Genomic DNA, 23,856 nt, shown 5'->3' on the forward strand with positions numbered 1-23,856 from the left:
TCCTTGTACACACAACAAATTAAACACACACTTACACGTGCCCAGATACATACCCCAGACACACACACCCCTAGACACCCCCCAATACACTTGGTCACCACCCAAATGTATTCAGAGATACACAGATACGAAGACACACATATTCTTGTGCCTTCACCAACATAATCAGAAACAGGTGCACCCAACCACTCTCTGCCTGAGGGCCGGCGTTTATTGCAAGCACTTGCAGGAGCTCCTACGCCTAAGGGTAGACACTGGGGCTGGCACACACAGAGGGTCCCTAATCCTTTCCAGTAAGCTAGGCGCGCGCGCACACACTCACACACGCGCGCGCGCACACATACACACTCAGTCCTCCGCAAGCTCCCTCCACCATCGCCGCAGTCCAGGCCGCCCCCCTCCGCCCCCCTCCGCCCCGCCCCTGCTGCTCCGTGCACCCTGCAGTGAGGGGCCCGGGCGGGGCGCAGGGGCGCGCCAGGGTCCGGGTCCGGGTTCGGGGGCGGGGCGCACCTGGGCTCCTCCCCGGGGCGGGCCCGACGCAGCGTCGCCAGCGCAAGTGGCCGCACCTGGCTCAGCAGCGGCGGCGGCGGCGGCAGCAGCGGCTGTAGCAGCAGCGGGCCCGGCTGGGGCGCGAGCGCGGTGCAGCCCAGCCCAGCCCAGTCCGAGCGCGGACCCGGCGCCCGCAGCCCCGGCGCCGCCATGGTGGAGGCGGCGCCCCCCGGGCCCGGGCCGCTGCGGAGGACCTTTCTAGTGCCCGAGATCAAGTCGCTGGACCAGTACGATTTCTCGCGGGCCAAGGCGGCGGCCAGCCTGGCGTGGGTGCTGCGGGCCGCGTTCGGGGGCGCAGGTACCGAGGCTCGGCGGACCGGGGTGGGGGGCGGCGGGCCGGGCGCGGCAGGTGCTGGGGGGGGGGGGCGGGGCGCCGGGCCGGGAAGGCAGGGGGCCGTGGGAACAATAGCGCCGGCCGCCGGGGGTCCCCGGGCTCGGGCCCCTGCCGCGCCGGGGCCTCCGAGCTTCCTGCTCGGCCCGGGCGGTGGACTTTGCCCCGCCGGCTGCGGGAGCGCGGTGGGGGTGGGGCCCGCGGCCCAGCTCCGCGCGGGGGTCCCCGGCGTCCAAGCCTCCAGGTGAGCCCGGCGGGGTCTGCGGGCCGGGTGGGGTCTCCCCGTGCGGACCTCTCGTTCCCGCCTCCCGCACCCCCAAGGCCTTCCCTTGCACGCCTTCTTCTCTTTTACACACATCACGCCCCTGCGAGGATCTCCTCTCGGTCTCTTCCCCCGCCACACACCCTGGAGAGCCAGACCCCGACCTCGCTGGGGGGTCTCGAGCGCTCCGGTCTCCACCACCGCACGACCCCCAGGCCCCAACACACACCCCGCGTCGGCCCTGGCCGCGCTGCGGGCGGCGACCGGGGAGCTCTGGGAACCCCCTCTTTCGCCTCCATAGCCCCCTCCAGCGCCTGGCAGCTGCGACTTATGGCCCCATTTTACTGGGGAGGTTGGCGAGCCCAGCTGAAGGGAAATGGGTAGGACAAGATCGCCTGGGGTGGGCCCCCCCTCCTCCCGGCTGCGGGGCCTTCTCCCATTAGAGCAGATCCTTCACTCCCTCCCCCAGGCCCGCTTGCCTGAGAACCCGAGCCACCCTAATGGGGAGGATGCTGTAATCCCGGGTCCCCGGGATTAGAGGCCCTGGAAACACTCAGTCTCGGCTTTGGGCAGCTTCACAACCCCAGGCCAGAGCTAGGAGTCAGGGCCTGGCCGGAGAAGACAGGGGTTAATTAAGGTCTGGGCTTTCCAGCGGGGAGCTGTGGGGGGTACATCCTTTTCTCCCACTGGTTCTGCCCACTGGTGTTGGCACAGCCCATCCCCCCTCTCCCTGGCCTTCCCAGATCAACCTGTTCTGGGTGTGGGTCTCAGTGACAGCTGTCCGTCTCCTGGTTCCGCCCCAGCCTGTCCCTCTTTCTCCCAGACAGTCTCTGTCTGCGCCGTTCCATGCATGCATTTCCCACTCTGGGGTCTACCTCCCTGCAGATATTTGCTTGAGGAAGAAAGAGATTGGGCATTGGACAGCCAGGACAGCCCCAGCTCCTCACTTCCAAGGTTACCAGGCTGTAGAGAACTCAACGTGGAGTGTCAGAATTGAATGTGAAGTCCAGCTGCACCAGAATGCGAATTATCCCAATTATCTGAGCTTCTGTTTCCCCTTCTATAAAAGAAGGCGTTCATTCACAGACTTATCTGTTTTGCAAATGTTTGTGGGGCAGGGGCACTTACTATGTGTAGGGCACTGCTCCAGTGATGGAGACCCCCGTTACCTCTTTGCAAGGTTGCTGGGAGGCATAAAAGCCGTAATGACCACAGAATTCTTCACGTGGCACGGGGCGCGCGATACATGCGAAACGGTTGCTCGCTGCTGGTGTGATTGGCGGTGGTATATTTTGATGAATAATATTAACGTTATCCATTATCCCCTGGCCAGGAATCAGAGTAGAAATTATCCCATTTTGAAGAAAGCAAAGCAAACTTCTGATGAGGGGTGTTGGTGAGCTCCCAGTGCCCTGACTCACCCAGTTCTGTTCTTGTTGACCCAGCTCCCTCTGCTGTGTGACACACGGCAGTGGCTGCCTCTACCGTGAGGGTCAAGTTCAATCTGTTCCCTGTTCCACTCCCCTAAAAAGAGGAGAAGGGCTGAAGGAAATGGGAGCAGAGTTCTACAAGATTCATGAGCTCTGGGGACTCTTGACGGTATGATACCTATCAGGTGCCGGGCTGGGCGCTCAGGGTGTAGAGGAGATGGCAGGGGATGGATATGGGGCAGAGGGGGATGGGCAGGAAACCAGATCATAGAGAAGCTGGCCAGCGGGGCCTGGGGAAGGAAATTCTTGAAATCTTCCAGGGAGGGAAGAGATCCCACAGGTGGAAAGATTTGAGTCTGGAAGGATGTATGGAAGTTTGACTTGGAGAAGAGATGTGTGGGCAGTGGGCAAAGGCTCGGAGTGTGGACCAGCAGGGAGTTCTCAGAGAAGAAGATGCAGGTCCCCGGGGTGGCGGTGGGAGATAAGGGAGGCTGGTCAGACTGAGGAAGGCCCTTCAGGCCCCTGGTTGTGGATCCAAGGGTACTGGGGAGCCACGGACGGTGTTGGGAACTGACAAGATCAGGTATGCCGTGGCCCCGTGGGAGTAGTGATGGCTCAGAGGAAGGGATAGTTCTGGCAACTCCAAGGCACAGGTGTGAGAAGGCTGTGCAGAAATAAAAGCAGAACACAAGCTCGGAGATTAGATAAGAAAGGGTTCCAAGCCTGGCCAACACGGTGAATCCCCGTCTCTACTAAAAATCCAAAAATTAGCCGGGCATGATGGCGCACGCCTGTAGTCCCAGCTACTTTGGAGGCTGAGGCAGGAGAATTGTTGAACCTGTGAGGCGGAGGTTGCAGTGAGCCGAGATCGCACCATTGCACTCCAGCCTGGGTGAAAGAGAGAGACTCTGTCTCAAAAAACAAAGGGTTCCATGTTAAACACATTTGGAAAACACCCCATGCAGTTCTTTATGCCTTCAGAACAGATGTGTGATATGTGAGGGAAACTCGAGTTCATGTTGGACATTTTTATCCTAGACAAATTATCTCAGCTCTCCAGGCCTTGGTTTTCTCGTCTGTACAAGGGGTATAATAATAAGTGTCGTAAGGATTAAATGACTGGATGCAGGGAAGGTCATGGTATAAATAAATGGTTGGGTGTGGTGGCATGGGCTTGTAGTCCCAGCTACTCAGGAGGCTGAGGCAGGAGGATTGCCTGAGCCCAGGAGTTCCAGGGTACAGTCAGCTATGATCACGCCACTGCACTCCAGCCTGGGCAATAGAGTAAGATCCTGTCTCAATCAGCCTTCCATCCATCCATCCACCCATCCATCTACCCACTCATCCATCCATCCACCCACCCATTCATTCATCCATCCATCCACCCACCCATCTACCCACTGCACTCATCCATCCACCCACCCCACTCATCCATCCACCCACCCCACTCATCCATCCACCCACGCACTCATCCATCCACCCATCCATCCACCCACTCATCCATCCATCCACCCACCCATTCATTCATCCATCCATCCACCCACCCACCACACTCATCCTTCCACCCACCCACCCACCCCACTCATCCATCCACCCACGCACTCATCCATCCACCCATCCATCCACCCACTCATCCATCCATCCATCCATTCACCCACCCATTCATTCATCCATCCATCCATCCACCCACCTACCCACTGCACTCATCCATCCACCCACCCACCCCACCCATCCATCCACCCACCCCACTCATCCATCCACCCACGTACTCATCCATCCACCCATCCATCCACCCACTCATCCATCCATCCACCCACCCATTCATTCATCCATCCATCCATCCATCCACCCACCCACCCCACTCATCCATCCACCCACCCCACTCATCCATCCACCGACGCACTCATCCACCCACACACTCATCCATCCACCCACCCCACTCATCCATCCAACCACGCACTCATCCATCCACCCACTCATCCACCTGCCCATCCATCCACCCACCCACCCACCTACCCACCCACACACTCTCCCACCCACCCATCCACCTATCCACCCATCCATCCACCCACCCATCCACCCATCCATCCATCCATCCACCCACCCACCCACCAACTCATCCACCTACCCACCCACCCACTCATCCACCCACCCACCCATCCACCCATCCATCCACCCGCCCACTCATCCATCCACCCGCCCACTCATCCATCCACCTGCCCACTCATCCATCCACCCGCCCATCCATCCATCCACCCACCCATCCATCCACCTACCCACACCCCCACCCAGCCATCCACCCACCCACCCTCCCACCCATCCACCTATCCACCCATCCACCCACCCACCCATCTACCCATCCGTCCATCCATCCACCCACCCACCCATCTATCCTTCCACCCACCCACCCACTCATCCATCCACCCATCCACCCACCCACTCATCCATCCACCCACCCACCCACTCATCCATCCACCCATCCACCCACCCACTCATCCATCCACCCACCCACTCTCCCACCCTCCCACCCACCAACTCATCCACCCACCCACCCACTCATCCACCCACCCATCCACCCATCCATCCACCCGCCCACTCATCCATCCACCCGCCGACTCATCCATCCACCCGCCCATCCATCCATCCACCCACCCACCCACCCCCGCATCCATCCACCCACCCTCCCACCCATCCACCTATCCACCCATCCACCCACCCACTCGTCTACCCATCCATCCATCCACCCACCCACCCCCTCATCCATCCACCCACACACCCACCCACTCATCCATCCACCCACCCACTCATCCACTCATCCATCCACCCACCCACTCATCCATCCACCCACCCACTCATCCATCCACCCACCCACTCATCCACTCATCCATCCACCCACTCATCCACTCATCCATCCACCCTTCCATCCACCCACCCTTCCATCCACCCATCCATCCACCCACCCACCCATCCTCCCACCCTTCCACCCACCCACCCATCCACTTATCCACCCATCCACCCACCCACCCATCTACCCATCCATCTATCCGTCCATCCACCTACCCATTCATCCATCCATCCATCCACCCACCCATTCATCCATTTATCCATCCATCCATCCATCCCTCCACCCACCCATTCATCCATTTATCCATCCATCCATCCATCCATCCACCCACCCATTCATCCATTTATCCATCCATCCATCCATCCATCCTAGCTATGTTGTAGACCTGTGCTATTCAATATGGTGGCCACCAGCCAGATGTGGCTACTGAGTCACTTGAAATGTGGTTGATCTGAACCAAGATGCGCTGTAAATGTAAAATATACTCAGGGTTCCAAAGACTTGGTCCAAAAACAAACAACAAAAACCAGTGTAAAATATCTTATGAATAATATTTTTATGTTGATTACATGTTAAAATAAGAGTGGGATATGTCTTGGGTCAATGAAATATATTACTAAATTCTTATTGTTTCTACATATGTAATGTGGCTTCTAGGAAACTTGACGGCTCATTGGGCTCACATTATACGCATTATATTTCCTTTTTTTTCTTTTTGAGACAGCATCTTGCTCTGTGGCCCAGGCTGGAGTGCTGGGGCACAATCTCGGCTCACCACAGCCTCCGCCTCCTGGGTTCAAGTGATTCTCATGCCTCAGCCTCCTGAGTAGCTGGGATTACAGACATGCGCCACCACGCCCAGCTAATTTTTGTATTTTTAGTAGAGGTGGGGTTTCACCATGTTGGCCAGTCTGGGCACATTGTATTTCTATCAGACAGCAGTGTTCTGCTGTAAATAATGCTCAGTAAACATTTTAGCCAGGTGTGGTAGCACATGCCTGTAGTCCCAGCTACTCAGGAGGCCGAGGTGGGAGGGTCCCTTGAACTCAGGAGTTCAAGACCAGCCTGAGCAACATAGTGAGACCCCATCTCTAAAATAAAATAAAATAAAATAAATGAATAAATAAAATAAAAAGAAAGTGGGACCAGGTGTGGTGGCTCATGCCTGTAATCCCAGAACTTTGGGAGGCTAAGGTGGGTGGGTCGCTTGACGTCAGGGTTTGAGACCAGCCTGGTCAACGTGGTGAAACCCCATCTCTACTAAAAATACAAAAATTAGCCGGGCATGGTGGTGCACGCCTGTAGTCCCAGCTACTTGGGAGGCTGAAGCAGGAGACTGGCTTGAACTTGGGAAGCAGAGGTCGCAGTGAGCCGAGATGGCACCACTGCACTCCAGCCTGGGTGACAGAGCAAGATTGTCTCAAAAAAAAAAGGAAAGAAAAATAGAATAAGTTTATAGTATAAGGCAGTGGTTCTCAACTGGTGATGATTTTGACACTTAATTGACATTTGGCAGTGTCTGGGGACATTTGCGGTTGTCATTACTTGGGAGGAATGTACTACTGACGTCTAGTAAATACAGACCAGAGATTTTGCTAAACATCTCACAGTGTACAGGACAGGACAGCATCCCCTGAATACAAAGAATTTTCCAGCCCCAAGTACCAACGAACCAAGGTGGAAGAACATCGGTGTATAATAAGTGTCTGATAAATGTCAGTGTAGCCCTAGCTTAAGGTTTTGGTGTTTTTTGTTTCTTGTTTTTCATCTTAAAGGCCCTAAAAAGTCCTGTAGGAAAGAAACACGTGTGATTTTGCTGGTGGGAGCAAGACATGCCCAAGGCCGGGGCTGGGGAGGTAGAGAGGAGGGTTTGGATTTGGGAGATATCAGGAAGTTGAAAGCCAAGGACGCATTAAATGTGGGGTGAGGGCGTAAAGAAAGGGAGGGAGGGTGATTTCTCACTGCCTTGGGGGCAGGGAGGAGGGGAGGTGTGGGTGAGATGTTGAGAATTATGGGAGATGCCCAGGGCGCAGTGGGGCCCATGGCAGCCGCTGTTGCAGTCTTCAGGTGGCCCTGGAAGCCGTCACGGGGTAGGGTGGCCTGGGGTGGGGGTGGGGCATGTCCATTTACAAGGAGACGCCCGTGGGAGGAAGGTTTCTGGAAGAAGGAGGCACTGGGCACAGAGCCCAGGCGAGATACGGGCCCACAGATATGCTTTGGAGGTCCCTGCTGGCCTTGGGGAGACCGGAAGCCATGAGAGCAGCACTGAGCTCAGGGAAATTGAGGGAGAGGTGGAGGGGGGCTGGGAGGGCAGGGAGGAAGTGAGCCTGAAATACCTCTTCTTTCAAGGAGCCAAGATGAGAGGGGCAAAAAGAAGGTCCAAGTCTACATGCGGGAGGCGCGTTAAGTGGGACGGTCCAGTGTGGTTTTAGAAGGTGGGAAAGGAGCCAGGACAGGGAGGGACAGAAGGCAGCCAAGAGTGCCTGGGTCCTCACAGGTGGAGAAGTCACGTTCAAATATGTTCTGAACCACTAGAACTCCTTACCCTGTTCTTTCTTTTCTTTTCTTTCTTTCTTTTTTTTTTTTTTAAGACAGAGGCTTGCTCTATCACCCAGGCTGGAGTGCAGTGGTGCAATCTCAGCTGGCTGCAACCTCTGCCTCCCAGATTTAAGCGATTCTCCTGCCTCGGCTTCCCGAGTAGCTGGGATTATAGGCGTGTGCCACCATGCCCAGCTCATTTTTGTATTTTTAGTAGAGATGGGGTTTCACCATGTTGACAAGGCTGGTCTTGAACTCCTGACCTTAAAAGATCTGCCTACCTTGTTTTCCCAAAGTGCTGGGATTACAGGCATGAGTCACTGCACCCGGCCCCCACCCCGTTCTTTCAAACACACACACAGAACCCCAATATACAAAACAAGTCTGGGCACAGTGGATTACCCCTATAATCCCAGCACTTTGGGAAGCCGAGGCAGGTGGATCATTTGAGGCCAGGAAATTCGAAACCAGCCTGAGCAACATGGTGAGGCTTCCATCTTTACAAAAAAATTTAAAAATTGGCTGGGTGTGGTGGCACGTGCCTGCGGTCCCAGCTACTCAGGAGGCTGAGGCAGGGAGGATCCCTTGAGCCCGGAGTTCAGGTTGCAGTGAGCCATGATCATGCCACTGCACTCCAGCAAAAACTCAAACAAACAGAGAAGGCTGTGCAGGCTGGGCGTGGTGGCTCACGCCTGTAATCCCAGCACTTTGGGAGGCCGAGGTGAGCAGATCGCTTGAGGTCAGGAGTTCAAGACCAGCCCGGCCAAAATGGTGATAACCCTGTTTCTACAACATACAAAAATTAGCCGGGTATGGCAGCATCGCACCTGTAATCCCAGCTACTTGGGAGTCTGAGGCAGGAGAATCATTCGAGCCCGGGAGGCAGAGGTTGCAGTGAGCCAAGATTGCACCACTGCCCTCCAGCCTGGGTGACAGAGAGACTCTTATCTCCAAAAAACCACAAAAGCTGTGCAGATTAGAACAAGAGCTGGACAGATTCCCTGCTGTTGATTTCAGTCACCTCTTCCCCAACCCCTGCCAAGCCTTCCTGGCCTTCTCCTCTCCACTCTTGGTCCTACGTGGATTTCTGCCCCCAGCCCACTGTCCACCTGGGGCTTCCTCACGCCTCTTCCCATTGTCCTATTTAGGGACCTCAGGCTGTCTCTATGATGTGACCTCACCATCTCTCTAAGCCCCAGCCTTTCATATAATCTGCCTCAAGGATGTCCTCAAAGCCCCTCACATTCAATTTCACCCCTTCACCTCCCATTCCTCCTGCACCCCAGCTCAGTCATTACCCCTCTCTTCCCTCTTCTCTCTCAGACCCAGCAAGCTCCTGGCTACCTCCCTCTCTGTCCCTTGCCTCCTCCCTTCAATCACCAGGTTTACATCACTCAACTCCCTCGATGTGCCTGTGGTGTGCCCACCTCCCCTGCTCGCCTGTGTGCCCCCAACTCATCCCCCCCTGCCTGCAAGCTAAGAGAGGGCGTCCAGTTTGCTGGGTCTAACCCCAGTCCTGGTGTTGAAGAGTTATTTGGCCTGGAGCAAGGGACTTTCCTTCTCTGTGCCTCAGTTTCCTCCTCTGTAACATGGGGGTTGCCAGTTGGGCCCTGGCTGCCTCCTAGCGTTGATGTAAGGCTCAGTGAGTCTACATTGGCAAGAGCAGGAAGGCTCTTAGGATTGCCGATGTTATTGTCTTTCCTGGGACCTACAAGAGCCAGTCCAGCTGGCCTGGTATTGGGGGTAGCCTCCCCTCCTTTCCACTCTAAGTGCCCATCAGCTCCCTGAGGCACCGTGTTCTCTCCCACCTGCTGGGCTTTGCATCTGCAGGCCCCTCTGCCTACGACGCCATCACCCCTTCCTCCAGCAAACTCCTGCACATCTGCACTCTCAGCCCAGATCCCCTTTCTCCTTTCCCAATGCCATCCTCCCTGGTCCAGACCCACTCTTAATCCGGGCCATGTGGGGTGTGTGTGTGTGTGTTGTATCTGGTGACCCTGACCCCCGTGTTTCCCCTCTATGCCCCCACAGAGCACGTGCCCCCGGAGCTGTGGGAGCCCTTCTATACCGACCAGTACGCGCAGGAGCATGTGAAGCCCCCGGTGACACGGCTGCTGCTCTCAGCCGAGCTCTACTGCAGAGCCTGGCGCCAGGCACTGCCACAGCTTGAAACACCCCCCAACCCCTCTGCACTGCTGGCCCTGCTGGCACGGAGGGGCACAGTGCCTGCTTTGCCCGAGCGCCCGGTGCGCGAGGCCGACCTGAGGCACCAGCCCATTCTCATGGTAGGCCCCGCCACTGCCTGTTAGACCACGCCTACCATGCTCAGCTCCTCCCCTCAAGCTCCTCCTCAAGCCAGTCCTGGCTCCTCCCAAGTTCCCTCTATCAGTCCTGGCTCCTTTCAAGCTTTGTCGATTAAGCCTAGCTCCTCCCATCAGGCTTGGCTCCTCCCCCAGGTTCCTCCCACCAGGCCTGGCTCCTCCCCTCAAGCGCTATTAAGCCTAGTTCCTCCCACGAGGTCTGGCTCCTCCCCTCAAGCGCTATCCATTATGCCTAGCTCCTATCAGTCTTGGCTCCTTCCCTTAAGCTCTGTCCATCAAACCTAGCTCCGCCTATCATCAGTCTTGGCTCCGTCTCTTAAGCTCTGTCCATCAAACATAGCTCCTCCCATCAGTCCAGGCTCCTCCCCTCAAGCTCTGTCCATTAAGCCTAGCTCTTCCCCCCAGCCCTGGCTCCTCCCCTCAAGCTCTTCCCATCAAGCCTGGCCCCTCCCATCAAACCCAGCTCCCCAAAAAGGCGCCACTCTGGCCCTTGAGGATTTGCGTACACAGCCCACCCTATCCTAAGGCCTAGCATCTGACCTCAAAGTCCCGCCCATCGTGCGTGGCTCTTCCGGGACCCCATTTCTGGTTCCTTCCCTTAAGGCCCCACCCATGAACCACTGGCCCCGCCCCCTCAAGCCCCACCCCCCCGTCAAGTCTCTCCCATCTCCAGGTTCTTCCTTTTCCCAGGCCCTTGGGGGCCGAGGTGCGCCTCCTGCAGCTCTCAGATCTCACCCTCTAGCGCTTGCCCCCACAGGGAGCCCACCTAGCTGTCATTGATGCCCTCATGGCTGCCTTTGCCTTCGAGTGGACAAAGACCCTGCCAGGTCCCTTGGCCCTGACCAGCCTGGAGCACAAGCTGCTTTTCTGGGTGGACACGGTAGGTGGGGTTGGGCCAGGGGTGGGTTCGGGGACCAGCATCGTCCAGTGGCCAGACCACTGACCCCCTCCCTGCCCTCCAGACCGTCCGGCGGCTGCAGGAGAAGACAGAGCAGGAAGCGGCCCAGCGAGCCTCTCCAGCAGCCCCTGCAGACGGGGCGGCCCCGGCGCAGCCCTCGGTGAGGCCAGGGCATAGAACCGTCAGAAGGATGGGGGACCGGAGATCTGGGAGGGCAGGGCTGTGCTTCCTGGCCACTCCTGAAGTGGGGAGGGGGCTAGAGGTGACACACTCTCTTTCTTCCCCCCTCTCTCAATCTCTCTGTGCCCTGCCCGTCCCCTGTGCCGGTACCCGCTGCCCTCCTCTCTGCCTCTCTGGCCTCAGTGCCCTACGCGCTGGTACTGGAAGCTGGTTCCTGTAAGTGGGGCTGTCTGTCCGCCCCGTCTGCCTGCCCTGCTTGTAGCTCTGTCTGTCTGTATGTCTGTTTCTGCCTGCCTGTCTGCGCGCCCTCTCATACCTCCCCAAGCTGTGAGCAAAGGAGGTTGGACCCCAGTCCTGGGAGACAGGGAGAACCCCTCTGTGAACCAAGAGAAGGGTAGAATCTCGGCCATTAACTGAGAGGGCGGACCCCTCCCCCAGCGAACTGATGGGTGGGGACGAACTTCCCCTCCCGTTATTCAGAAGGGCAAGCCCTCTCCGTTCCCATTAATGAAGAGGGTGGGACCCCCTGAACCTGTCCCCCTTAGCCGAGGTGGGGAGACCACATAAATTTCTGAAGGGGGGACCTGCAGCCCATCACAAACGTGGATCCTGACCCTAGCAGGCAGGGCACCCTCTGGCCAAGGGGAAGACCCTCCAATGCAGAAGAAGATAGAATAACTTTCCTAACTGAGACCCCCAGCTTCCCTAGAGAAAAATCCCAGCTTTGAAAAGGAGGAGGAGGCCCATCCCTGAAGCTGGAAGTTGAAATTTCTCTCTTCCCTGAATGAGCTGTGTGACCTTGCAGAAGTATCTAAACCTCTCTGTGCTTCATATAAATTACTCCCATAGTAGATAAACAAGGAGGAAGTGGGGGAGATTTTGGGCTGGCTGGCGTCCCCACCTTTGCTCACTCCTTCCCCCACCCTGGGGCCTGGGTTGGGAGGTTCCCTTCCTGCCTACCCGCTTCCTCTGCATCCTCTCCCCAAGCTGGGGGCCTGGGTCTTTTGTGGGAGGAGGATTCCCCGCATAAGAGGGGGTTCCTACTCTGTGGGGTCCCTTGGGGCTGGGAGGAGCTGGGGTTCGCGAAGCCGGCCAGAGCAGTCAGGGAGCTGGACGGCCGGGGCTCAGGACCAGGTTCAGGGCTACCCCCTCCCCCCCAAGGTGGGCTTGGGGGCCCAGCAGGTCAGCACCCCTCCCCCTTGCTGATGGCTGCTCCTCTCCCCCCAGCACGCAATTGCCTTCTGTTTGAAGGAGTCGGGGAGCAAACCCCCCATGGTAATGTATCCCCCGCCCCGGGGTCCCAGGAGTCCCTGTCCCCAGCCCCCGCTGCTGGCCTGGCTGCTCGAAGACATCTCCTCTGCCTCTTGCTGCTGCCCCTCCCCTGCTCCAGGCTGGCCCCCCAACTCTGTCTCTGGGACCCCCAGCTTCCCGCCCCCTCATGGCGGAAACCCCAGGCCTCCCTGCCCAGCCTGCATGACTGCTGACCCTGGGGGCCAGCCTGGCCACTCACCTGACCTGGCTCCCATCTGCAGATCCGATACCGCAAGGACCGTGTGGTGGCGCGACGTGCCCCCTGCTTCCCGACGGTGACCAGCCTCCAGGACCTGGCCAGTGGGGCCGCGCTGGCCGCCACCATCCACTGCTATTGTCCCCAGCTGCTTCGACTTGAGGGTGAGTAAATGGATGTGGACCAGATCTTGTGCCGGGGAGCTGGGCATCCTAAGTCCAAGCCCCTAGACCCTCCATCCCCAGGTCTGCGAGACCAGCAACGATGCAGTGGTCATGAGGGCAGCTTCCGGAACTGGCAGGCCTGAGTTTGTGTCTCTCTCTTCCCCAATGAGCTGTGTGACCTCACACAAGTATATAAACCTCTCTGTGCTTCCAGGAGTTCATTCCTGCAGCAGATGAAACGTATGGAGTGTGGACTGTGTGCCAGACCTTGTTTTAGGCACTGGGGATCCAGCCAGAATAGAGACACACTCCCCACTTCACAGACGGCTGTAGCTGGGAGAGAAAGATACTAAGTTTATCCAGAAGTACTTTTTTTTTTTTTTGAGACGGGAGTCTTGCTCTGTTGCCCAGGCTGGAGTGTAATGGCATGATCTTGGCTCACTGCAACCTCCACCTCCCAGGTTCAAGCCATTCTCCTGCCTCAGCCTCCTGAGTAGCTGGGACTACAGCCACATGCCACCACGCCTGGCTAATTTTTGTATTTTTAGTAGAGACGGGTTTCACCGTGTTGGCCAGGCTGGTGTCGAATTCCTGACCTCAAGTGATCTGCCTACCTTGGCCTCCCTAAGTGCTGGGATTGCAAGTGTGAACCACTGCACCCGGCCCAGAAGTACTTTTTGGATACTGGGTACTCCTAAAGGCAATGGGTAGTCAGAAAAAGCTTTTTTTAAAAAAAACTCTTTTTTCTTTTTTATTAAAAAAAAAAAATTATAGGGCTGGGTGTGGTGGCTCACGCCTGTAATCCCAGCAGTTTGGGAGGCCGAGGCGGGTGGATCACGAGGTCATGAGTTCAAGACCAGCCTGGCCAGGATGGTGAAACCGTCTCTACTAAAAATACAGAAATTAGCCGGGTGCGGTGGCGGGCGCCTGTAATCCCAGCTACACAGGAGGCTGAGGCAGGAGAATCGCTTGAACCCAGGAAGTGGAGGTTGCAGTGAGTCAAGACCATGCCGTTGCACTCTAGCCTGGGCAACAGAGCGAGACTCCATCTCAAAAAAAAAAAAAAGTATAAAATAGAGATGGGGTCTTGCTATGTTGCCCAAGCTGGTCTTGAATCCCTGGGCTCAAACATCCTCCCGCCTCAGCCTCCCCAAGTGCTAAGATTACAGGTGTGAGCCACCACACCTGGCCACAAAGGCTTTTTGAGCTGAGGTCTTGGGGGAGAGTGTTCTAGAAAGATGCAAAGGCCTAAGGCAGTAGTCACCAACTTTTTGGCTCCAGGGACCGGTTTTGTGGAAGACAATTTTTCCACAGATGGAGGCAGGGAGGTGGTCTTGGGATAATTCAAGCACGTTAATCTTTATTATGTACTTTATATCTAATACGTTGTAACATAGAATGAAATAATTCTACAACTCATCATCATGGGGAACCAGTGGGAGCTCTGGGCTTGTTCCTGCAACTAGACAGTCCCAGCTGGGGGTGATGAGAGACAGTGACAGATCATCAGGCATTCGATTTTCATAAGGAGGGTGCAACCTAGATCCCTCACACGCCAGGTTCACAATAGGGTTCGCGCTCCTATGAGAATCGAATGCTGCCGCTGATCTGACGGAAGCGGGGCTCGGGTGGTCCTGCGAGTGGCGGGGAGCGGCTGTAAATACACTCACTGCAGCTCACCTGCTGTATGGTTCAGTTCCTAACAGGCCACGCCCCGGGGATTAAGGACCCCCGGCCTAAGGATGGTGTATCATAGAATTCACCTCGGCTGGGTACAGTGGCTCACGCCTGTAATCCCAGCACTTTGGGTGGCCGAGGCGGCTGGATCATGAAGTCAGGAGATCGAGACCATCCTGGCTAACACGGTGAAACCCCATCTCTACTAAAACCACAAAAAATTAGCCTGGTGTTGTGGCACACTCCTGTAATCCCAGCTACTCGGGAGGCTGAGGTGGGAGAATCACTTGAACCCGGGAGGCAGAGGTTGCAGTGAGCTGGGATTGCGCCACTGCACTACAGCCTGGGTGACAGAGCGAGACTCCATCTCAAAAAAAAAGAAAAAAGAATTCACCTCTCGAAGGGCACCTGGCAGAAGCTGGGCTCATAGGAGGTCTTCCGTGTGTGGGGGGCTGCTGGTCCCTGGCTTCCCTGGGGCCCCGTCCTCCTCCTCATTGAGTCAGGGACCCACTCTTCCTGTCCCCACAGAGGTTTGCTTGAAGGACCCCATGTCTGTGGCGGACAGCCTGTACAACCTCCAGCTCGTGCAGGATTTCTGTGCCTCTCGCCTTCCTCGTGGCTGCCCCCTGTCCCTTGAGGACTTGCTGTACGTCCCACCGCCACTCAAGGTAAGGCCATCCTGGGGCCTCCTGGGCCGAGGCGGGCATCTGGGGCCGGGGTCCCGTCTGCTGACCCAGCCTCCCACCTCCAGGTCAACTTGGTGGTGATGCTGGCCGAGTTGTTCATGTGTTTTGAGGTGCTCAAGCCCGACTTTGTACAAGTGAAGGACTTGCCCGATGGTCACGGTGAGGCCCCGGGGGCCTGGGGGCCGGGTCGGGGGCGGGTGGGAGAGCCAAACCCCCGCCTGACCCTCTTCTCTGTACTGCAGCTGCCTCCCCCCGGGGCATTGAGGCCTCCCCACCTCAGAACAACAGCGGCAGTAGGTACGCTCCCCACACTGGGCGAGTCTCTGGCATCGTGGGTGTGGGGCTCCATGTCTGCCCTGCTGAGCACTGGGACGCAGCTGGGTGATGCTGTTGTCTCCCCCCGGGGAGAGGCGGAGGAGGAGGTGGGGGTCCTGAGGCTGAGGTACGTCTCTCCGTACAGTTCTCCTGTCTTCACCTTCCGCCACCCGCTTCTGTCATCTGGTGGCCCCCAGTCCCCACTCCGAGGATCCACAGGTGAGGAGGGGGTAGGTGGCTTCTGTCACGGGGGACCCCCCCACTCACAGACTGCCCCAGTGGGCCTCATATTGTCTCCTCGTGAGCCTTCCAGTAGCCTCTCCAACATATCCCCCTTGGGCATCCCAAGGTGACCCCCAGAATGGCCTCCCCAGTGGCCCCACAGTACCCCATAGTGACAGTAAATGGCCCCGGTATCTGTTTCTGGAAACCTCTGGTCTCACTAGACCATATAATGAGCCATCAGTGACTCGCCCAATGACCTTGCAGAGGTTGTCCCCAGATGCTGGCTGACCCCACTCAGGGTTCCCAGGGTCCCCATAGTGACCACTCATCGCCTCCCTCAGGCTCCCTGAAGTCTTCCCCGTCCATGTCCCATATGGAGGCCCTGGGCAAGGCCTGGAACCGGCAGCTCAGGTGAGTGGACCTCACAGGCCAGGGTAGGGGGTGGAGCAGGCTAGGGCGGGTTGGGGCCGAGGCTGGTCCCAGGGGCTGACCCCTCCCTCCGGCCGCCCAGCCGTCCCCTCTCCCAGGCTGTGTCATTCAGCACCCCCTTTGGCCTGGACAGCGACGTGGATGTCGTCATGGGAGACCCTGTGCTCCTCCGCTCTGTGAGCTCGGACAGCCTGGGCCCCCCGCGTCCCGCGCCGGCCAGGACCCCCACGCAGCCACCCCCGGAGCCTGGTGACCTGCCCACCATCGAGGAGGCTCTGCAGATCATCCACAGTGCCGAGCCCCGGCTCCTCCCAGATGGGGCGGCCGACGGCAGCTTCTACCTCCACTCCCCTGAGGGGCCCTCCAAGCCATCCCTGGCCTCCCCCTACCTGCCCGAGGGGACCTCCAAACCACTGTCTGACAGGCCCACCAAAGCACCGGTGTACATGCCACACCCCGAGACCCCCTCGAAACCATCTCCCTGTCTGGTGGGGGAGGCATCGAAACCGCCAGCCCCATCCGAGGGGTCCCCGAAGTCGGTGGCTTCGTCCCCAGCAGCCACCAACTCCGAGGTGAAAATGACCAGCTTTGCGGAACGCAAGAAACAGCTGGTGAAGGCAGAGGCTGAGGCCGGAGCGGGGTCCCCCACGTCCACTCCGGCCCCGCCGGAGGCCCTGAGCTCGGAGATGAGTGAGCTCGGCGCCCGGCTGGAGGAGAAACGCAGAGCCATCGAGGCTCAGAAGCGACGGATTGAGGCCATATTCGCCAAGCACCGCCAGCGGCTGGGCAAAAGCGCCTTCCTGCAGGTGCAGCCGCGGGAGGCCTCCGGGGAGGCAGAAGCAGAGGCGGAGGCCGATTCAGTTCCAGTCCCTGGTGGGGAGCGGCCCGCAGGCGAGGGCCAGGGTGAGCCAACCTCACGGCCCAAGGCAGTGACCTTCTCGCCAGACCTGGGCCCGGTGCCCCCCGAGGGGCTGGGGGAATACAATCGAGCGGTCAGCAAGCTGAGTGCCGCCTTGAGCTCGCTGCAGCGGGACATGCAGAGGCTCACGGACCAGCAGCAGCGGCTTCTGGCCCCGCCCGAGGCCCCCGGATCCGCCCCACCACCTGCTGCGTGGGTCATCCCTGGCCCCACGACGGGGCCCAAAGCTGCATCTCCCAGCCCCGCCCGGCGGGTCCCGGCCACCCGGCGCAGCCCTGGGCCCGGGCCCAGCCAGTCACCCCGCAGCCCGAAACACACGCGGCCGGCGGAGCTGCGGCTGGCACCCTTGACCAGGGTACTCACGCCACCCCACGACGTAGACAGCCTCCCCCACCTGCGCAAGTTCTCGCCGAGCCAGGTGCCCGTGCAGACGCGCTCTTCCATCCTCCTGGCGGAGGAGACGCCCCCCGAGGAGCCAGCCACCCGGCCAGGCCTCATCGAGATCCCGCTGGGCAGCCTGGCAGATCCCGCCGCCGAGGACGAGGGAGATGGGAGCCCCGCTGGTGCTGAGGATTCCTTGGAGGAGGAGGCGTCTTCGGAGGGGGAGCCCCGGGTGGGGCTGGGGTTCTTCTACAAGGTGAGTCCCCGAGCAGGTGGCTGGAGGGTCCTGGGCCTGGGGCGGGGGCGGGTGAGGGCGGGGGGGAGGTGGACAAACCCACTGTTGGATGAATAGGGCTTTACTGAAGGATGGGTGGGCAGGTGGGGGATGGATGGGGAGCCAGGTATGAGTGGACAGAAGAGTGTGAGTGGCTGGGTAAGGCCTCCATGGGTGGGAGGGGGGGAAAGGGACATTTCCACGGTGGGGGGCAGGTATGTGGGGTGACAGGGGCCTCAGATGGGATTTGACCCTGTCTGTTGGGTAAGGACTTCCACAAGGGGCTGTGGGGGTGCAGTGGGGTGAGAGGTCCTCCCCCTGTGGGTTAATGAGTGAGGCCCTCGGGTATGTTTGGGGGTGAGGGGTTTCCAGTGGGGGCTGACCCAGTCATGTCCCTCCCAAACAAGGTATGGGTGGCCGGACAAGGGGGATAGATAGATGTGGGAAGGGGTGGAGAAACAGGGAGGAGTCATGGATAGACAGATGGATGAATGGCTGGTTGCATGGGTGGGTGGGTGATGGACAGATAGACGGACATGACCAGGATCTTCAGCGCACCTCCTTGCTCATCCTCTGCTTCACCCCCTCGCCCCCAGCACGCTCCTACCGCCCCCTTTCCTGGCCCTGCCCTGTGTCCACTGTCTCCATTCCCATGGCTTTCCCAGCCGGGGCCACCACCGTGTCTCACCTGGACACCTAGGGTCACCTTCTGACTGGCCTCTGCTGCCCGCCTCCATCCCGGGCCATTTTGCACTGAGTGGTCGGGGATTTTGACTGCTCCCCTTACCCTTGCTTTTAGAATGAAAGTCCTCCCCAGGGTGGCCGGGCACAGTGGCTCATGCCTGTAATCCCAGCACTTTGGGAGGCCAAGGCGGGCGGATCACGAGGTCAGGAGATCGAGACCATCCTGGCTAACATGGTGAAACTCCGTCTCTACTAAAAATACAAAAAATTAGCTGGCGTGGTGGCCGGTGCCTGTAGTCCCAGCTACTCAGGAGGCTGAGGCAGGAGAATGGCGTGAACCCAGGAAGTGGAGCTTGCAGTGGGCCTAGATCGCGCCACTGCACTCCAGCCTGGGCACCAGAGCGAGACTCCGTCTCAAAAAAAAAAAAAAAAAAGTGAGCACAGCCCAAAGCCCTGGGGAGGACTTCCTTTTCTTTTTTTTTTTTTTTTTTGTTTTCTTCTGTTTTTTGTTTTTTGAGACAGAGTCTCGCTCTGTGGCCCAGGCTGGAGTGCAGTGGCATGATCTTGGTTCAGTGCAACCTCCACCTCCTGGGTTTAAGTGATTCTCTTGTCTCAGCCTCCCGAGTAGCTGGGACTACAAGAGCATGCCACCACGCCCAGCTAATTTTTGCATTTTTAGTAGAGACAGGGTTTCTCCAGGCTGGTCTCGAACCCCTGACCTCAAGTGATCCACCTGCCTTGGCCTCCCAAACTGCTGGGATTACAGGTGTGAGCCACCGCGCCTGGCCTGTGCTCACTTCTGACTTAGTCCTGCGCCACTGTCCTCAGCTCTGTGTCCCAGCCACACTGGCCCCCTTGTACTTCCGTGCCCCCCAGTAGGTTTGCTCCAGCCTCAGGGCCTCGCACTAGCTGTCCCCTCTGCCTGGAACGCTCTGCTCTGTACCCCTGTACGCCTACCTAGTTAAATCCTGATCATTCTACAGGGTACTTCCTCCAGGAAGCCTTCCTGGGTGTCTCCACGCCAGGCCGGGGTCCTCCTGCAGTGTAGAGTGTCTGTGCCCAACACGAGCTTTTGCTGGCACTCACTGCTGTCTGCTGCCTTTGTCTTCCCGTTGGGTTAAGCACTGTGTGTGTGAGCGGCACCCAGTGTATCCCATCCCTGTTGTGTCCCAGTACTTAGTGTGGGGCTGTGCATACAGTAGGCACCAACTAAGTGCATTTAGAACAATGATGAAAACAAAAGCACAAGTGGGTGGCGGGCAGGCTGGGTGGACGGAAGATGGGCCTCCAGCCATGTTGGGGGAGGGGGTGGCTGGCTGGACTCAGCATCTGTCCCCAGGATGAAGACAAGCCTGAGGACGAGATGGCCCAAAAGCGGGCCAGCCTGCTGGAGCGGCAGCAGCGGCGAGCAGAGGAGGCGCGGCGGCGCAAGCAGTGGCAGGAGGTGGAGAAGGAACAGCGGAGGGAGGAGGCCGCGAGGTGAGGCCGGGCCTGCCCGGGACGCCCGCTCCTTGGCCTGTCTGCCACCGCGGACCCCGTGAGCGGTTCTGATGCCGATTCCCTGTGATCTGCAGGCTGGCCCAAGAGGAGGCCCCGGGCCCAGCCCCGCTTGTGTCCGCAGTCCCGATGGCGACTCCAGCCCCTGCTGCCCGGGCTCCAGCCGAGGAGGAGGTGGGCCCCCGGAAGGGGGACTTCACGCGGCAGGAGTACGAGCGCCGGGCCCAGCTGAAGCTGATGGACGACCTCGATAAGGTGCTGCGGCCCCGGGCTGCGGGGTCCGGGGGTCCAGGTCGGGGCGGGCGGAGGGCCACCCGGCCTCGCTCGGGTTGCTGTGACGACTCGGCCCTGGCACGAAGCCCAGCCCGCGGCCTGCTGGGTGAGGACCCTTGGGGGACGGGGCCTGCCCAGTGCCCTTTCCGGGGCTCACTGGGTGAGGCCCCCATGGGTAAGGGGGGAGGGGGAGGGAGATGTAAGCAGGGGTGCCGGGAGGGGGCGGGTATGTGGGGTGACAGGGGGCCTCAGGTGGGGTTGGACAATGTCCCTTGGGTAAAGACTTCCATAGGGGGCCGGGCGCGGTGGCTCACGCCTGTAATCCCAGCACTTTGGGAGGCTGAGGCGGGCGGATCACCTGAGGTCAGGAGTTCGAGACCAGCCTGGCCAACATGGTGAAACCCCATCTCTATTAAAAATACAAAAATTAGCCGGGCATGGTGGCATGCCTGTAGTCCCAGCTACTTGGGAGACTGAGGCAGGAGAATCGCTTGAGCCTGGGAGGTGGAGGTTGCGGTGAGCCAAGATTGCACCACCGTACTCCAGCCTGGGCAACAGAGCGAGACTCCGTCTCAGAAATAAAACAAAGAAACAAAAAGACTTCCATAGGGATGTGGGGTGCAGTGGGATGAGGGGTCTTTCTTCTGTGGCTTCATGGATAGGAACCTTTGGGAGTATGTTTGGGGTGAGGCGTTGCCAGTAGGGGCTGACCCAGTGCTGCTCCCCACTTGCCTGCTGGGCAGAGCATCCTCCCTCATAGAGGGGCCCCCCCACAGGGGTGCTGCAGAGGGCCGAGGGGTCTTGGGCAGGACTGACTCCTCCTTTGTTCCCCCCACAGCCTGCTGGACCGGGTGTTGTGGAGGGCAGGGGCTTCTGGTGGGCACTGACCTGCACTCTCTGTCCCCAGGCTCTCGGCTGAGCAAAATCTATTCCCAGTCCACCCTGTCACTGTCCACTGTGGCCAACGAGGCCCACAATAACCTCGGGGTGAAGAGGCCCACGTCTCGGTGAGTTCAGCCCGCACAGGCGGGGTTCGTGTGCCGGGTGGCCTCCCAGAGCCTGGGAGGTGTGTGGGCATCTGGGTGAACCTAGAGGGCGGTATGGCTCGAGTGTATGGATACGCCATGAAGAGATGGAGGGACGCGTGTAGGCATGTGTGCATGGGGGATAGTCTGTACCTGGCAGACAGGACTCAAGCATGTGCCTCAGTGCACCTGAGTGCCAGGTGTTCCTGCGGGAGGGACAGCACGGGGCACTGCATGGACTTGGGAGGGTGTGCAGTGTATACCACCTCCTCTGCAGTGTGTGTGGCCCGCCTTTTTTCTTTTCTTTTCTTTTCTTTTTTGTTTTTTTGAGAGGGAGTCTCGCTGTGTCGCCCAGGCTGGAGTGCAGTGGCGCAATCTTGGCTCACGGCAACCTCCGCCCCCTGGGTGCAAGTGATTCTCGTGCCTCAGCCTCCTGAGTAGCTGGGGTTACCCGTGCCTGTAGAGACGGTGTTTCACCATGTTGGCCAGGCTGGCCTCGAACTCCCGACCTCAAGTGATCTGCCCACTTTGGCCTCCCAAAGTGCTGGGATTACAGGCATGAGCCACGATGCCCAGCCGTGGCCCTTCTTTTCCTTGGCCCCTCTGCACATCGGGAAGCTTCCCATCTCTGACCCCACCTCCATCCCATCCTGACCCCACCTCCATCCTATCCTTCTCCCACTGCAGGGCTCCCTCCCCGTCAGGTCTCATGTCCCCAAGCCGCCTGCCGGGAAGCCGCGAACGGGACTGGGAAAATGGCAGCAATGCCTCCTCCCCAGCATCAGTGCCCGAGTACACAGGTAAGCAGGGGCTCTGGGTGATGTGAGGAGCAACAGGCACCCTCCTCCACGGCCCCTGCTCATTCCTGCTGCCCCCCACCCCCTCCCCCTGCCTCACCCTCTAGGTCCACGGCTGTACAAGGAACCCAGCGCCAAGTCCAACAAGTTCATCATCCACAATGCCCTATCACACTGCTGCCTGGCGGGCAAGGTGAACGAACCGCAGAAGAATCGCATTCTGGAGGTGAGCCCGCCCACACGTGGGAGTTGGGGGCTGGTGGGTGGGTGGGTGGCCTGACTTGGCCAGCTGACCATTTCCAGCACTCCTACCCAGGAAATTGAGAAAAGCAAGGCCAACCACTTCCTGATCCTCTTTCGTGACTCGAGCTGCCAGTTCCGGGCGCTCTACACGCTGTCGGGGGAGACAGAGGAGCTGTCGCGGCTGGCAGGGTACGGGCCCCGGACCGTCACGCCCGCCATGGTGGAAGGCATCTACAAGTACAACTCGGACCGCAAGCGCTTCACCCAGATCCCCGCCAAGACCATGTCCATGAGCGTCGATGCCTTCACCATCCAGGGACACCTCTGGCAGGGCAAGAAACCTACCACTCCCAAGAAGGGCGGCGGCACCCCCAAATAGCCCCACCCGGGCGGTCCATGGGCTGGGCCCTGTGTGCTGCGGCCGCCATCCCCTGGAGGACAGTCAGTCGGTATTCCTGGGTCCTGTCTGTCCCCAACCGTGTCTGGGTGGGGCTGGAGTCTCCACCCTCTGACTTTGAGTCCAGTCCTGCTGTGGGGGCTGAGCTGGGAGGTTCAGGGACTCAGGGCTCAGCTCAGTCCCCTTGTCTGTCCTCCCCCACTTCTTGAATAAAATAATTTAAAGAGAAGTTGAACCTTGTCCCCTCCGAGGCTGGCCGGGGTCCCACACTCCCTGGCTGTGTTTTTAGTCTCCTGTTCTTTCTCAAACCAACTCCTGTCTTCAACCCCCATAATCCCCTAATGCAGCTTCAGCCAGGGCACTCCCAGCCCCCAGCCAGGGCTGTTTCGAAGCTGCCTCTGAACTGATCTCTTGGGCTCAAGGTGTCCGACTGGCCCTTCCTGTGGCCTTGGCCACCCCCACTTGCTGGATTCTCCTGGTCTGTGTGGCTGTTGTTACTGGCCCTAACCAGCATTTGGCATGGGGCCAACTTCTAACTTGATCTTGTCTCCCCTGGCCAGCCTGGTGTTTCCAGGCCTGGCATCTACCTCTGGGCCAGCGATTCCAGGTTTCTCTGAGATCTGTGTTTGACAATCCAGTTGCCCCCTGGCATTGCCTGGGTGTCTCAGATGAAAGGCCTAACCTGCAACCCAGGCTGGCACTGGCTTCCCAGCTGCCGCCCAGTTCTACACAGCTCGGCCCTCCCCTCCTGTCTCACTCACTTCTCTCCAGCCCTGTCACCTCCCTGCAAAGTCCAAGCCAATGGCCTGGGCCTCCCCATGTCCCCAGCTGCCTCCTGCCCACACAGCAGCCTGTGTGACCCATTCGAAGCACAAATCTGATTATATCCCTTGATACTTAAAACCCCTTAATAGCCTACAGCCCGCTAATGGCTTCCCAGGCTTAGGACTAAGGACCACGCCCTGGTCCTGGGCCGTGCACAAGGTCTGGCGCCTGGCCCCCGTCCAGG

The 23,856-nt window shown here is 58.9% G+C and overlaps 1 protein-coding gene across 4 annotated transcripts; it reads left to right on the plus strand.

The window, feature by feature from the left end:
* The first annotated feature begins 544 nt into the window (after positions 1–544).
* On the plus strand, positions 545–23,076 carry CAMSAP3 (calmodulin regulated spectrin associated protein family member 3). 4 transcript variants are annotated; one of them, XM_034944770.4, is made up of 19 exons: positions 545–847; positions 9,987–10,240; positions 11,034–11,156; positions 11,239–11,334; positions 11,538–11,570; positions 12,582–12,629; positions 12,887–13,025; positions 15,231–15,370; positions 15,454–15,547; positions 15,631–15,685; positions 15,849–15,922; positions 16,270–16,339; positions 16,440–17,913; positions 19,955–20,094; positions 20,190–20,491; positions 21,293–21,392; positions 22,098–22,210; positions 22,315–22,433; positions 22,524–23,076. In XM_034944770.4, the coding sequence occupies exons 1-19, from the start codon at positions 700–702 to the stop codon at positions 22,827–22,829; spliced, it is 3,828 nt and encodes a 1,275-aa protein (XP_034800661.1). In that variant the 5' UTR covers positions 545–699; the 3' UTR covers positions 22,830–23,076. The 4 variants fall into 4 exon arrangements, with proteins under 4 accessions (XP_034800661.1, XP_034800663.1, XP_034800662.1 ...); XM_034944772.3 differs by having other exon boundaries at positions 16,491–17,913; XM_034944771.3 differs by lacking the exon at positions 12,582–12,629 and having other exon boundaries at positions 546–847.
* The last annotated feature ends 780 nt before the right edge of the window (positions 23,077–23,856 follow it).

This window comes from Pan paniscus, chromosome 20, assembly GCF_029289425.2.
Source record: "Pan paniscus chromosome 20, NHGRI_mPanPan1-v2.0_pri, whole genome shotgun sequence".
Classification (NCBI taxonomy): Eukaryota; Metazoa; Chordata; class Mammalia; order Primates; family Hominidae; genus Pan; species Pan paniscus.